The sequence below is a fragment of the Mustela lutreola genome, chromosome 2, assembly GCF_030435805.1.
Source record: "Mustela lutreola isolate mMusLut2 chromosome 2, mMusLut2.pri, whole genome shotgun sequence".
NCBI lineage: Eukaryota > Metazoa > Chordata > Mammalia > Carnivora > Mustelidae > Mustela > Mustela lutreola.
In genome coordinates this window covers 221,512,087-221,527,957 of record NC_081291.1, presented here as the reverse complement: position 1 = coordinate 221,527,957, position 15,871 = coordinate 221,512,087, and the positions used below count along the sequence as shown (strand labels likewise).

General features: G+C 58.4%; 1 protein-coding gene across 6 annotated transcripts in view; it reads left to right on the top strand.

Moving 5' to 3' along the window:
- PRDM15 (PR/SET domain 15) overlaps positions 1-15,871 on the top strand; it is a 61,037-nt gene that overhangs the window by 14,351 nt on the left and 30,815 nt on the right. For 5 of the 6 annotated variants that reach the window (XM_059164776.1, XM_059164775.1, XM_059164778.1 and 2 more), the window contains 4 exons: positions 5,913-5,958; positions 6,495-6,588; positions 8,640-8,793; positions 10,508-10,760. In XM_059164776.1, coding sequence (XP_059020759.1) covers positions 5,913-5,958; positions 6,495-6,588; positions 8,640-8,793; positions 10,508-10,760 — 547 coding nt within the window. Of the gene's footprint in view, positions 1-95; positions 4,984-5,912; positions 5,959-6,494; positions 6,589-8,639; positions 8,794-10,507; positions 10,761-15,871 lie in introns of those variants that run through there. The other variant, XM_059164781.1, reaches the window with a different exon arrangement.

Sequence of the window (15,871 nt, the reverse complement as noted above, 5' to 3'; positions counted from 1 at the left end):
CTTCCCTCTCTCCTTCTGCTACTCCCGCTGCTTGTGCACTTTCTTTCTTTTTTTTTTTTTTTTAAGATTTTGTTTACTTATTTGACAGAGGTCACAAGGAAGCAGTGAGGCAGGCAGAGAGAGAGGAGGAAGCAGGCTCCCCGCTAAGCAGAGAGCCAGATGCGGGGCTCGATCCCAGGACCCTGGGATCATGACCTGAGCGGAAGGCAGAGACCTGAACTCACTGAGCCACCCAGGAGCCCCTCCGTGTCTTTTCTTAATTGAACGTTCAGTTTTGAGGTAACTGTAGACCCCCGTGCAGTCGTCGGAAGGACCGCGCCGTGATCCCCCGTGCTCTTTGCCCAGATCCCTACCGTGATACCCTGCAGGCGTCCAGTGCGGGGTCACGTCCAGGACGGCGACCGTGATGCAGCGCAGTACAGAGCATCCCACCCCCCACAGGTGTCCCCCCGCTGCCCCTTTACAGCCTCACCCGCCGTCTCCCCCACACCCCGCCAGCCACGACTCTAGGCCCCATCCATGTGTCGTGACATTTCAGGGAGGTTACGTGAATGGAGTCAGGCAGTAGGTGATGTTTTGGGACCGGCGTTCTTAGCACCACTCTGGAGAGTTCCCCAGAGCCCAAGCCTATCAGTGGTTCACTCCTTTTCATCGCGGATGAGCCTTCCAGGTGTCGGTCCCTCTGGACCACGGACCGGGGTCACCCGTTGGGGGCCAGCCATCTGGCCTGTTGTGACTAGAGCTGCTCCAAACAGGTGTGTGGGTTTTCGTGTGGGCGCAAGTGTTCATTTCTCTGGGGCAGGCGCCCCCGACTGCAGCGGTGGGGTCATAGGCCACGTGCTTGCAGGTCACAAGAGACACCACCCTGGTCTCCGCTTTGCAAGCCGCCGGCGCGTGCCCGGGGTTTCCTGCGCTACTCGGGCGGAAGCGCGCCGTGTCCCGGTGCCGTGCTGAGCACGTTTCCCTGGCGGAGGATGACAGTAGCCACCTTTTCCTACGCTGGTCAGTTGTATATTCTCTTGGCTGAAATGTCTTTCGGGTCTTTTGCCCATTTACTGATTGTCTGGTTTGTGTTTTACTGTTGGGTTGTGAGAGTTCTCTGCATGTTCAAGGTTTGGGTGTGTGGTTCGCAAAGATGCCTCCTGGTCTTCTTGCCCTCCTCACCGGGGCTTTTGTAGAGCAAAATTTTTGAATTTTGATAAAGTCTAATTAAATTTCTGTTTCTAGAGGATTCTTGTGGTGACAAGTCCAAAAACTGCCTACCCTAGATCCCAATGATTTTCTCCTATATTTTTCTAAAAATGTTACTATCTTATGTTTGAAGTCTAGGTCCCATTAGGAGTTAATTTTGTGTGAGATGTGACGTCATGCACAGCTCACTGACCCACCCCCTCGTCCACTTGCCCCAGCACTACTCCTTCACGAGCTGCTTTTACGCGCCCCGCGAAAGCCCGCTGAGCCTATCTGCATGGTCTGTTTCTCGGCTTCCGCTGACCTGTGGGTCTGTCCCCCTCACCACCGGCAGCATCGGGGTGGACTGGGTCCTCCCGGAACTCTTCCTTTTCAGGGTTGAGTCATCCCTGGGGCCTGCCTGTGAGCTCCAGTCCCCACAGAGAGCGTCTGTCCAGAACGGCCCTCGCCCCATCGCCCCCCGGCTGCCAGGTCCTGGTCTGGTCCAGGTCCTGGAGATTTGGTTCCCGAGGCTATTGGTGTGCTCCCCCGTGACCCCGGCTGTGGCTCGTCGGCTCCGGTCGCTGTGCCAGACAGATGTGCGGGTCGGCAGCGGCGCTCAGACATGGGGTTCAGCAGAACGACCTGGGGTGTGGGAGGGCGGCATGCAAGGACCATCCCAGAGGGTCTGCTCCGGCAGGTCTGGGAAGGGCCCGAGAATCTGCAGTCCCGAGAAATTCTCAGGTGCTGCCGGTGCTGGTGCAGGGGACCACCCTTGCAGAACCCACGGCCTAAGGTGACTTTTCCCAGGAAATCGCCACATCTCTCGCTTACGGGCTTTTGGGTTCTTTTCCCTAAAACACTACTTATAATCCGTCGTTCTGGGATTTCTTGCGTGCTGCGAATGTCCAGAGGACGGGCGTCCCTGTGCAGAGGGACCGTCAGAGCGCTGAAGGGATTTTGCGAGCCCAGCACAGACGTCAAGCGCCCCCTTCCTTCAGGCCTTACTTGCTGTGTGGGGGTGGCTGTGATTCCTTTTCCTGGCTTCAGAGAGCCGTTTTAGGGGACGGGTCTTGGGGATCAGATGCTACTAAGGAGGGACGTTCGTTCCCGGCACGCGCGTGTCTCAGTATATCCACTGCGCGGGCGGTAGAAGGCTAAATGCCTGTTGTTTCCTGCCCCTCCTGTTTCCCTCTTGTGGCCGCGGCTCAGCGAGTCGGCTGGGTTTCCCAGCTTTGTGCTTGGAGGAGCCACTTCTCTGGGGACGCTCAAGGGGCAGGAGACGGTCAGCTTTGCCTCCCTGGAGGGGTGCGGAACAGAGGCAGCCCCCCGGGGCTCCGTGGGCCCAGCCAGGCTTCTGCAAGTCCTGCCCGAGCCAGTCGCCCTCGTCTGCGCTCGCCCATTCCAACAGGTTCTGGGGACCCCGTGTCCTTTGGGCAGCTTCTGGAGAGCCTGCCCCTGGGGCGCCCAGAGGCTCAGTCAGCCAAGCATTCGACTCCTGACTTCGGCTCAGGTCATGATCTCAGGGTCCTGGGATTGAGCCCTACATCAGGCCCACGCTCAGCGGGGAGTCTGCTTGAGGATTCCTCTGTCACTGCCCCTCCCCCTAAAATGAATCAGTTAATCTAAAAAATTTAAAAAAAAAAAAAAAAAAAAGACCTGCTCTCGCCTTTGCAGAACTTCCTCCACTGGGAGCCAGTGCCGGCCAGGGGAGGGTTCCAGTCGCAGGTAGACCTCGGGGCCCGGCAGCCATGCACTAGTGAGGGTTTCCCCACGTGTGTCTTCTGTCGCTTTGTCCCTCTCCACCTCCTGCTCAGTGACCCGAGGCTGTCCCCATTCCAGACTGGCTCCTGACCACAGCCGTGGTACCCATCCTGGCTGACCACAGCCGTGGTACCCATCCGCCAGGAAGCCCCATGTGAAACTTGCAAGGGCCACATGAGATGCCTTTTAGCTTCAGTGGGTGTTCCAGGAGCATGCTGCGCTGTGTTTGGGAAAATAAACAGCCTGGTTATTGATCCTGGCACTTTGTTTTGGGTTTTTTTCTTTTAAGAGGGGTCAGGGGAAGGCAGAGGGAGAGAGAGAGAAGGAGAAACTTGGGCTCTGTGCCCGATGCGGGGCTCCATCCCAGGATCCCAAGGTCATGACCTGAGCCGATACACACGTATAAACGTATATACCACATCTTCACCCACCCCTCAGCTGATGGACACTGGGGTTCTCCCCGTGTCTTGGCTATCGTAGATAACACAACTGGACTGCGCGTGTTCTTTTGAATTTGTGTTTTGTGTTCTTTGGGTCAGTATCCAGGAGTGGAATTACTGAATCGTATGGTAATTCTGTAATTCTGCTTCTAGCTTGAGGACCCTCTGTACTGTGTTCCAGAGCGGCTGCCCCACGCTTGCGTTCCCACCAGCAGGGCGCGAGGCTCCCCCTTCTCCGCATCCTCGCGGATGACATTCTGTCATTTCTCAAGCTGCTGATTTCAGCCGTCCTGACAGGTGGCAGGTGACTTGCGGACGATGAGCGATGGGGAGCGTCTCCCTGTGCGTCTGTTGGCCGTCTGCGTGTCCTCTTAGAGGAATGTCTGTTCAGATCTTCTGCCCGTGGTTTAATTGGACCATTTTGGTTTTTTGGGTGTTGAGTCGCATCCGTTCTTCCGGATGCTAAGCCTTCATTGGAAAGGTCATTTGCGAGTGTCTTCTCCCGCTCCGTAGGTTGCCTTTTGATCTTGTTGATTCTCTCGCTTTGCAGAAGCTTTTCATTTTGGTGTAGGCCCAGTAGTTCATTTTTGCTTTTATTTCCTTTGCTTTACGAGACCGTCGCCACGGCCCATGTCAGAGAAAGTTCTGCCTGGGCTGACTTCCAGAACTTTTATGATGTCAGGTCCCCCCATCTAGGCCTTTCATCCATTTTGAGTTTATTTTTGTGTTTGGTGTAAGAAGGTGGCCCAGTTTCATTGTCTTGCACGAGAGAACAGTTTCCACAACACTGTCCTCTCCCTCTTGCCTGCTCTCGCCTCCTTTGTTGAAGATGAGTTGACTGTGCAACTGTGGGCTTCTTTCTCGGTTCTCTGTTCCGATCCATGACCTGTGTCTGGTTCTGTGCAGGTCCTGGACTGCTCCGATCGTGACCGCTCTGTAGTGTATCTTGCAATCTGGGATCACAATTCCTCCAGTTTTGTTTTTCTTTTTTCTTTCTTTCTTTCTTTTTTTTTTAAGATTATCTTTTTATTTATTGGACAGACAGAGATCACAAGTAGGCAGAGAGGCAGGCAGAGAGGGGGGAAAGCAGGCTCCCTGCTGAGCAGAGAGCCCGATGCGGGACTCGATCCCAGGACCCTGAGATCATGACCTGAGCCAAAGGCAGACACTTTAGCCCACTGAGCCACCCCGGCGCCCCAAGTTTTGTTTTTCATTTCACTATTACTTTGACTGTTTGGGGGTTCTGTGGATCCACACGTTTTAGGATTGTTTGTTCTAGTTCTGTGAAAAATGCTGTTGGTACTTTAACAGGGACGGCACTGAATCTGTAGATTGCTTTGGGTAGTGTGGACGCTGTACCGATGTGTGCTCTTCCGCTCCGTGAGCGCGGGGTGCCGTTCCTTCTGTGTTCTCTTCAGTGTTTCCGCGGGGTTTTCTAGTTTTCGGAGTCCCGGTCTTTCATGTGGGCGAGCATCTTTATTTCATGTTGTAGGTAAAAGAATCGAGGCCCCGGAATGACGGTACCCGGATCATCCCTCTAGTAGGTGGGGTCCTGCCTCACGAGATGAACAGAACACAGAAGTGACTGACCCAATCAGAGTTTTGCGAGGTGAGCAGGGCGCTGTCCTCCACGACGCCGTGTGCTGCTCTGGTCTCCAGGAGACGTGGGTGTGCGCTGGGTGTTGGGCCTAGGGTAGCCGCTGAAGGAAGACCGAGGTCGTACTAAGACATGAGTTCCCTTGAGGAGCTGACAGTCCAGTGACAGAGGAAAGAGAGCCAGAGGTGACAGTGTGAAACCAGCTTTTAGAAATGGTGACATATTTGCTTTACAGATGGAAACTGGTGGCTCATATAAAAGATGAAAGTCTGAGTTCATCAGGACTTTCTAATCCAGAGGACATTCAAATCAATTGCTTTTAATTAAAAAAAAAAAAAAAAAGCTCAAAGCTCCCAGCCTCCTCACAGTAAAGGGGACCCCACTGCTAGGTACCTTTAAGACCCCCAGGTAACATCCCCACACGAGCTCAAGGAACCTTTAACAGGACTTCTCTTTAAAAATTGCTTTGTGGGCCGCTGGGGTGGCTCAGTCATTAAGCCTCTGCCTTCCGCTCAAGTCATGATCCTAGGATCCTGGCATCGAGCCCCACATCAGGCTCCCTGCTCAGCAGGAAGCCTGATTCTCCCTCTCCCACTCCCCCTGCTCAGGTGGCCTCTCTTGCCATGTCTCTCTCTGTCAAATAAATAAATAAAATCTTTTTAAAAATTGCTTTGGGGGGCGCCTGGGTGGTCAGTTGGTGAAGTGTCGGTCTTCAGCTCAGTCGTGATCCCGGGGTCCTGGAGTCCTGCATCCGGCTCCCTGCTCAGCGGGGGTCTGCTTCTCCCTATGCCCCCTCCCCTGCTCTTGATCACTTTCTCTATGTCTCTCAAATAAATAAAAGCTTAAAAAAAAGAGAAATAAAATCCATTTCTTTTCTAAATAAATAAATACTGCGTTTGCAAGAAGCTCGGCATTCACAGCAGACCCTTGTCTCCCGGCAGGTGTCCGCAATGGCTGAAGACGGGAGTGAGGAGATCATGTTCATCTGTAAGTAGCTCCGGCCCGACCTCAGGGGCCCGCAGGCGCAGCGCTCGCCGTCCCAGCAAAGCCCCATCTGCGTCGTGTTTCCACGTGCCAGAAAAGCTGCTGCTTTTTGCGTTGAAACGGCTCGTCCGGCTCTAGGAAGCGCGTTCATTGCACGTGCAGCGCTGCAGGGCTGTGGTTTTAAAAAAGGATCGTCTTTCTCAGGACGCTGGGCCGAGGGCGCTTTGCGGGAGGGCCCTGGGTTCAGAGCAGTAAGCCCCGGGGACTGACTAGGAGGTTTATGAAACGTTCGATTTATGGTAAACAGGTTAAATCCGTGAGTTTTAGTGTATCCTCGGGAAGATCTTGTTCTTTTCAGCGTGGAGTCACTGCGCACTCTGAAATGGGCCGCAGGTGGACGTCTCTCCCTGGGGGCCACGTGCTGTGCCTGCCCCGTGTCCGTGTCTGTGGGGAGCGCCGTGGGTCACCCACGTCGGGCACGGAGCCTGCAAGGTCCGGGGGACTCCCTCCCAGCGCTGACACTGTCCCGTCTGTTGCAGGGTGTGAGGACTGCGGTCAGTACCACGACTCCGAGTGTCCCGAGCTGGGCCCCGTGGTCATGGTCAAGGACTCCTTTGTGTTAAGCAGGGCACGGTGAGTGGCCGCCTGGAGCCGGTGTTGGTCCTTCCCGTCTAGCGGGGCTGTCTGAACGTACACCCTGCATCGGCAGGAAGGGGAGGTCTTTTACAGTCCCTGGCCCAGTTCCCACATGGGGGTTCCCCACACATGACTCCGACACCCCCAGGACTGACGTGAAGAGTGAGGTCCCAGGAAAGGGCAAGGCGCTTCCCTGCCCTCCCCCTGCACCCCACACCTCCACATGTTCACCGGCCGAGAAGCTCCCTGCCTGGTCCTGGGTTTAGGAGCCTTCGTTAGGGAGGCATGACCGACCGAGTCGTCCGCGGTCGGCTGACCCAGCCTCCAGCCCCTCTCCCGCCCCGGCTGTGGGTGTGGGGACAGGATTGGAGGTTTCCCCCCTCTACCCAGGTGGCTGGTCCTCCCAGTAGGGTCTGCAAGTCGCCTTTGTTAGTGACAAGACATCCGTTTCGCCTTTATGGCCCTGACGGGTTTTCAGGAACTGTGGACCGAGCGCTTACGGTCTGGGCAATGGATTTCGACATCGGAGTGACCAAGGGCATGTTTCTTGTAAGTCGTGCCATCACAGCAGGAAACTGCAGACAGAGAAGGCAGGACTTGGAGCACGCCGGTCCTCAGGGTGCGGAGGGCGTCTGTGAGTCCGTCCCACAGTGGACGGGGCAGCCTGCCGCCAGGACGAGCCGGGGCACGTGCTGAGGGGTCCCAGGGAGGGTCTCGCTCCAGTTCAGGGCTCCTAGGGGCCGAGCACGGCAGCCGTGGAGGAGCCCATGGGCCAAAGCTGCCGGACTGCTGGTTCGCTTTTCCCCGTGGCCGGAACCCGGGCCTGCCGTCCGGCAGATGCCCGCTGCGGGCTGCGTGGGACCCGGGGCAGCGAGCACGGGTCGCCAGGCCAAGCCGTCCCAGGTCCTGGAGAAGCACCGGCAGTTGTAACCAGGAGGCTGGGTAGCTTTGCCGTTCCCCTTCCGGGCACCTGGGGGGCCGGGGCACCTGGAGGGGCTGTGGCCAGGCCTCTGAGGGACGGTCTGTCCACAGTCCGGGTCAGCCACGTGGTCAGCTTTTGGGACTGGGGCGAGGCAGTCTGTGTCCCTCCCTCGCTGCCTGGCGTGCAGAGTGGGGACAGCAGCCTGTCCCCCCAACGGTTGTGCTCAGTGTTGTGTCATGCAGAACACCTGCCACATGGTGGCACCGTTGCTATCATCGTGCTCTTTCTAGAAGCTTCCCCACTGGTGTTCCCAGCCTCTATTTAGTGCCTTTTTCTCACGGTGACTTACCTTCTTACAAGACTGTTTTTGTCTGAAGCAGCGATCTCATCAGCTCCCCCCAAAACCTCCACTGGCTGCCGGTTGCCCACAGTGGCAGGTGTCGGTCCCGGGGCAGGAGCCCCTCCACTCGGCCCTGGGAGGGAGCTGCACCCCAGGCCCGCTGGTGTCTGACCCACTCGTGGATGTGGGTTGGGCTTGCCCAAGCCTTGGGTCATGCTGGGGTTCCAGCCCGTGGGCCTTCCGCTTCCAGCGCCCCATCCTTGACACTCAGCATTTAGGTAAATGGACCGGCCCGTTCAGCTAGCTGGGAACCCTTTTCTGCCCCCGGGAATGCCGTGGCCCTTTCCCCTTTCTTGTGGTGCTTTGAGCACGGCTTCTCGTCATGGAGGCCCCCCCCCCCTTTCTGGGCTCTGCGGCTCTGGGGGTGAGAGCTCAGTCCCATTCGTGTCCACTGGCCCGTCGCGCCCCACACCTGCGACGTCTCCTGGGTGGGGATGTCAAACACATCCTTTAGTAAATGGCCCTTCCCTCTGTGTGTGATCTGGGTGAGTCGTGCTAGGGCCCTGGGGCCAGTCTCCTTTGGCTCAGGCTGGTAAGGAGCTGGGTGTGCCCAGGCCACTGGGCCCTCACCCCCTCTGTCCTCAGTGGGAAGCTCTTTCTCACCCTCGAGGATGGTGTTTCAGTGACAGTGAGCTTCTGGGCCCCCTTACGCACCTGTCCCTGGGGTGAGTGGCTGTCCTCAGTCAGCGGCGCTCAGGGGCTGTGCGGCTCCCGTTCCATTTCCAGGTCCTCCCTCCCTTCCAACCTGGAGATCCGGCGGCTGGAAGACGGGGCCGAAGGAGTGTTTGCCGTGACTCAGCTCGTCAAGAGAACACAGTTCGGTCCGTTCGAGTCGAGGAGAGTGGCCAAATGGGAGAAGGAATCCGCGTTTCCCCTGAAGGTACGGGCCGGGGCCAGCATTGGGAGCGGACCCCAGCGAGGGGAGCTGCGCCTTCCGCTGATGGATGGTGTCTTCCGCGGCTCCAAAGATCCGGGGTCCGCCTGCTTCTCCTTTATCCGCGGTTGCTCTTCTATCCCAAACTATCCCAAAGCTTCAGCCCCGAGCTAGTATTTCGAACTTTTCAGCTTTGCCGGCCCCTTGAGGCGGGATGAGGAACGCAGACCCGCCAGGCTGTCCTCGCCTCTCTCACAACCTGCGCTGGCGTGCACCTCCCGGGCGCTGCTTTCCGCGCTTCGCGGAGCCACGGGGACTTGGCGGAGCTCTTGCGAAAGGAAGGGGTTTCGTTCAGGCGGCGATGGGACACGGTGCAGGGTTTAGCGGCTCCAAAAAGTGCATCAGACCAAGGAAAGAAACGGAACAAAACAGAATGGATGTCAGTTGCAGGCAAGGCTCTAAGTTCTCGGAGGAAGGTTGGACGTGCCACGGGGCTGGATATCCGGGGTCTGTCCCCAGCCCCAGCACGTGCCCCATCCACATGCGCCTCCAGAAACGTCTGACGGGAGCAGTGAGAATCAGGGCGCTGGTCTTGCTGCGGGGACCCACAGAGCAAGCTTTGCCTAGAGGCCCTCAGCAGAGACCCGTGGGGTCAGGACAGGTGTGAGGTGGCTAGTCCTGGCGGTTCTTGGAAAAGTTGAGCTCACAGGGCAGAACTCAGCAAAATGGGGAGGAAGGAAAGGTATTTGCCTTGTTTCCCAACAAAGGGAATGAAAAACAAAGGCTGTTTTATATAAAGGAGTAAAGATGCTGGAGGCCAAGCCCCACGAGGGCCATCGGCTGCCGTCCATCGCGGGCCCCAGGGCCCTTGGGTGCACATAGTTGCTGTGGGCACACATGGTCGGGCTGAGGCCCCCTTGAAAAACTCCTCTGTGCCTGTTTTGGCTTCCTTCTGTGACTCGGGGCTCAGGGTCTGTTTCTGACACAGTTTTCGGTGCGGCCTCCGCCGCGAGCACCTGTGTCGGGGGGGCGGCTCTCTAGCGAGGACGGAGGCTCACTGGAGCGTGTCCCCACACTGGCTGGGGCCCTGGGCACTCGGAGGCCCCCTCTGTCTCCGAGGGCTTCGTCCTCAGAGGGGTCCCCTAGTTCCTTAGCAGTGGGGAGCCCCTACGGGAAAAGCTTGGGAGAGGGGAGAGCAAGGAAGCAGTGATGGCATCAGAATGGAGAGCCAGCCCGTCCTCTACTCCTGCGGTGACTTTGATCTTCAGAATACGGACGGTTCTCCTGTTGCCACCCGCCGGACACTCGGGCTGCGGGACGGTGTCACAGGCGAGGGTGTAGGCTGTCAGGACTGACAGGCGTTGGTGGACACGCCTGTGCAAGCAGGTGTCCCCGTGCCCGCCTGGGGTGGGGAGGCGCTCAGGTGTCCAGTGATGCCTGGAGCAGATGTCACTACGCCCACTTGAACCTGATTAGACCCCGAGCGTCCAGCCTCTGGACCCGGACCAGGACTAGGCCTGAGGTGTCCCAGTTCCCACCTGGGCTGCGCACAGAACTCGGGGGCCCTGATGAGCCCGGAAACGGGTTCTGTGGAGCCTGACCTGCCCTGCGACGTGGCCCTGTCTGGACCGGCTGCCCCCTCTGCCGGCACACATGCCGCCCCGCTGACGGGCGGGTAACCGGCTCCTTCCCCGGCCCCTTGGTGGCCGTGCCCCCGCAGGTGTTCCAGAAGGACGGGCACCCCGTGTGCTTCGACACCTCCAACGAGGACGACTGCAACTGGATGATGCTGGTGCGGCCGGCGGCGGGGCCCGAGCACCAGAACCTGACGGCCTTCCAGCACGGCAACGACGTCTACTTCACCACGTCGCGGGACATCCCGCCGGGCGCCGAGCTGCGCGTGTGGTACGCCGCCTTCTACGCCAAGAAGATGGACAAGCCCATGCTGAAGCAGGCCTGCCCCGGGGCCCACGGTACGCGCGGCCCGGCCACCCGGCAGCGGGAGGGCAGCTGTGCCGGCGAGCCGGTGCGGTGTCAGGCGGGACGGGCTGCTCTTCCCCCGGGCCTGGCTCTGCCGTTGCTTGTGCAGTGTCAGGGCTCGCCCCTGAGCCGGACGCCGGCCGGGGAGTCGGGTGCTGGAGCACGACCGGCTGATCTGCAGCCCCGTCCTCCGGGCTCTGGGTGCGGTGACCCCTCCCCGCCCACTGTCCTGTGAAGGGGGTTGGTGATCCGCTGTGTTTTGGGCAGAGGAGACGGAACACAGAGAGGCTGGCGAACCCGCCCTGGGTCATGGTGCCTGAGATGCAGGAGTCGGGTTCAACCCTGGTCTCCTCCAGGACTGGGGGTGTGTGCAAGAGCGGGGGGTGCGTGCATGTGTGGTCATGTGTGCGTGTGTGTGCATGCGTGTGTATTCGCATGTGCGTGTGTGTGCGCGCATGTGCATACGTGTTCCAGGAAAGACCAGGCGAAGGCCGTGTGTGTGTGTGATTTGCCTAAATCCAGCATTCTTGTTGGAAAAGCAACCCAGACTGTGTGTCCTGCTGCCCTGGGGTGTGGGGCAGCACAGTGTGAAGGGGCCCACGGCACTTCAGACCCCCGTGTCCGGTCGTGAGGCTCTGTGCATAGCCTGAGGCCACGTCCTGCCACACCACGTCTGTGGCCATGAAGCCCCCCATTCCCATCCATGCCTGATGCTGCCCCGGGCAGACGCCCCGTTGTTCCTCCAGGGACTTGTTCTGGGGGAGACGTGACCCTCTGTCCTCTGACCGCCCCCTGCACTACAGGTTCCTGACAAGAAGACAGTTTCCTTTGTCTTACGATCACGGTGGGCTACAAAGCGGGTCCTGACGTTTTTGTGAGGCTCTGGTGTGTCCCGCGTGGTTGCGACCTTGTGACCCGTCCCCTCACCTCGGAGCCTTCCTGGTCGTGCCTGCGCCGACGTGTAACGAGAAGTGTTCGCAAGGCCGCCCACACCAAGCCCCCCACAAGGGGGCTGCCTCACACCCCTGGAGCCTGAAGGCCAGGACCCGGTGTTGGTGGAGCTGGTTCCTTCTGGAGGCCTCTCCCGGCTTTGGGTGTGGCCAGCAGCCCGTGGCGTTCCGTGGCTGGTAGATGGTGTCAGCCAATCCCTGCCCCTGCCCTCACGTGGCCTTCTCTCCTGGGTCTCTGTGCTCCCTTGGAGGGACGGTGGTCGCTGGATTTCGGGTCCGCTCTACTCTGGTATGGCCTCCTCTCATTGACGTCTGCCAAGGTCCCATCCAGAGACTGTGGGCGGATGTGAGTCCCGGGGGCCACTCTAACGCACACTACGGGCTGGGTGGCCGTGGGGGGAGTGTGGAGCCACTGAGGGTGCCCTTGGGGAACATCGGTGGGAGCCGATGGCCAGACGGCCTGCATGCCGGCTCTGGTGGTGTGGAGGGCTGGCTGCCTTCACAGAGATATTTGCAGAGTAAGTCCGGGAGCCTTATGGGGTGGACTTTATTGTGGAGGGGAAGGTCACAGGAAGCGTTTGGAGAGACCCACAGCTTTTCACTCAGCTGCTCCCAAGCCCACCCTTTAGGATTTGCTGAAACCAGGTGCCTGACTTGGCCCTGGGGAGGCACTGATGTGTCCCGCTGGGCCAGGTGTCCCCTCCGAGTGTGGCGCAGCCGGGTGGTGCGGCTGGCCTCACCGGGGCCATGCAGGTGCTCCGGGATCGTCCTGCTCTGGCTTTCTCTCGTTCTGGATTCCTTCCGGCCTCAGCAGCTGATGTGCGTGTCCCGGCCCTGGGACCAGCTAGCTGCACACTGGGTTTGTGTTAGTAGAGGCTGACCTTGTCTGCTGTGTCCTGCACGATGTCTTCCCCTGTCACGACTCTCAGGTCACAGAGCAAGGTTGCCACCCCCTCCCAGAGCTGGGGTTCTGCTTGCTTTCCCTCTGGGACAGCTCTCTAAGCCAGAGCTGCATTTGCAAGGGAGGTTCTAATGGAATTGGTCTGGACTGTGTCGACCCGGACTGCCGCCTCCTTTTTTTCCCACAGGCACCGTCCTGGGGAGCCCTGGGGAGCCCTGAGCTGTCTGTCCTTTGTTCTCCTGTGTGTTCCTTCTGAGAACACGGCACACGGTGGGCCATGACATCCCCATCCGCTGGAAGGCACAATCCCCCTAAATGAGTATTGAATGAGGAAAGCAAATAAGCGATAGAAATAACTTTTCATGGTTTTTCACTCTCTTTGGGGGGAAACGGCAAAAAAGTAGCTCGTAGAAATGTAGTAGAAGTTCTCGACCACTGTTGACTAGTGGGCTTCTGGGGTTCCTCACTTCTTACACCTGCTGAATGATGGCTTAGCTCCGGTGGTGCTGGGAACTCCCCAAAGGACATGTGATGTCCACCGCGCATCACTCCAGGCACCGCACCCTGCCTCCGCTGCTCTGTTCTCCCGCCCAGCCCCCTCCCAAAGCCCTGCCACCCCCTCCCAGGGGCCCCCTCCTGGCCCAATGAAGCCTCTAGAACCCCGCTCCAGCCCTGCCCGCCCTGAGTGGCTGGGGCCCCGCCGAGCAGTATTGGGGGCTCACCTGGCTGAAGCATTTTTATGGGAGCCCACCAGGCCCATGTCTTGGACACTGGAGGAGGGGCCTAGACCTGTGAAGAAGGGCCTGGGCAAGCCAGAGAGCTGTCGTCTGTGTGACTGTGAGTCCCCAGCTCCAGGAGGTCGGGGGAGGGGCTTAACCTCTCCTTCCCAGCGACCGGGCCTCCGGCCTGCACGCCCTTGGGACCCCCGCAGTGGAATGGAGTGGGGGCCTTTTGGGGGCCATCACTGTGCACTGGGCCCCATGGCAGAGGGGCGGAGCAAGCTGAGGGGCCTTAGCGAGCACCACCACATTCTAGAAGAATCATACTGGGGGCCAGCGGGCAAGGAGCTGTCTTCCCATAAGTTACTCAAAGTCTTTCTTGGTGAGCATCAGAACTGGGGAGACTCCTTCATTTCATTCTGTCTCTTTTTCCCATTTGCTTCAGAATACATCTTTGTTCTAGAAATCTAGAAATCAGTTTGCAGATGGCAGACCCAACTTCTCAACATAGCAGAATTGGAGGAACAGACACATCCTCAAAAAAAATAACTTCTGTTTTTTTCTGGGTAGGAGATTGACTTTTCACCTTTTTTCTTGGTTTGACATTGAAGTTGGTTTCCTTAATGTGCACGCGCAGGCCTGCCGACCCACAGGAGGGACCCGGAACACCTGGTCTGGATGGGCAGGCGCAAGGGCTCAGGTCGGCGGCTGTCCTCAGATGTCGTCGTCCGATTTTTAAAAACTACTTCTCTAATGAGAAGGATAAAATTCACACACATCTATAACATTTGGAAAACGATTTTCAATCACTATTTGAATGACTCTTGGTCTTTTTGACTAGTGTTTTATGGTATATTTTAAAAATCGGCGCAGTTGACATACAGTTTGTGCACGAGAAGACTCGGCAGTTCTCGGCTCGCCACTCAGTTTCGATGGAGGCATGCGGTGGCCACAGCCAAGAGAGAGAACATCTCCTCGGCCCGAGGGATCTCACGGTTCCCTAGTGTGGCTTTGCGCTCAGTGCCCTGCAGGCTGCCTTCTGTCCCCGCGGCTGAGCTGTGTCCCTCCTGGTCTCCAGGAAAGCCCCGCGTTTCCCCACAGGCGAGTTCTCCCTCCGTGGACCCTTCTCTTACTTCTGTTTCTGGGCGTACTTGGAACACACCATCCCTCCCCAAGTATCCACGCCCCGTGGCTCCCTCTGTGGCTTCTCCTGGGGCCTTGTGGCATTACTGTCACTTTGATGCGTCTCTCGTGTTGGATATTTAGGTGACGGGCCATCAAGAAACGCCTTCTGATGGTTGGCTCATTTTTGTTCTTAAAAATTCTGATCTTTTAGCGACAATTTTTGGAAAAGGAGAGTTCTTCCCTTGATGCGGGGACGGGTCACGACTCGCTGGCCCTCCTGACTGGCCTCAGAGCCTCGTTGAGGAGAAGGGCTTCTTGTGTCCCGTTAGTGTGAATCCCACTCGTGGGGGTGGGGACCTTCCTGCTGGACGTGGCAGCCCCGTGGGACCAGGGGAAGTGGCCCGGGTTCACCGGTCCTTCCAGTAACCTCCTCGTCATCCCTGCCTGAACCTGTCCTGTGCCGGTGTCTCCTCCCCTCCGTCGAGCCACGTCTGCTTGAGAAGGTGCGGGGGAAGCGGGAATTCGGCTCTGGCTCCGGTTCCTCCCTGACCTCGCGCCGATGGTCTTCAGGCGCTGGACTCGGCGGGCGGCGAGGGAGAGCAGAGGACTGGCTGGGCAGTTCCCATCACAAATGTCCCCCTCACCGGCTGAGGAGGACTCAGGAGACGGACACAAACAGTTCTGCATCTCTCCCTTTGTGTCTTTGCAAACTTGCTGCTCGCTGTGGATACAGAAAGAGGCGTGCTTGGTCCCGGCTCAGAACACATGCACAGCTGTGACTCGGGGTGATTTTTTTAAGAATGCAGGAGTTTGCTGAATGCGTGTCCCCCGGAGCGTTGGGTGACGGTCGTGAGTGCCAGCACAGGCTGTGCGGTGGTTGGGTGGGAGCGGTGGCGAGGGCGCGTGGGGCCACCCGACGGGGCCTGGAGAGATGGGCTGGGCCAGGAGGTCATGACCAGAGGCACACTGAGAATGTCCCCAGTTTTTAGGTCCCATGGGAGCCTTAATAATATTTTTGGGAAAGGAGGCTGTTCCCTCTGCACAGCCAGTATCTCCCCCGTCCCAGGAACCCTGCCGCTTGTCTTTGGGGAGTGAGGAAGGGGGACTGAGGGCCATCACAGAGGCCACCTGCCTGGGGTCCCCACTTAAATTCAAATGCAAAGTAAACAGACCTTAAACCTCGGCTCCTCGGGTACACTGGCCACAAGTGGCTGCCACCCCAGACAGCCTGAGTGTTCAAGGCCATCGTGTCATTCCAGAAAGTTCTGGGGGATGACGCTGGCCGGGAGCCGCGGCCACACCAGGCCCAGGGCCCGCTGACGGCCGGTCTCTCGTACAAGCCAGAGAGAGACTGAGGAATTCATTCTGCTCCGTAGGGTGTTTCCTTCTCGAAGTCCTGAGAAGGGACG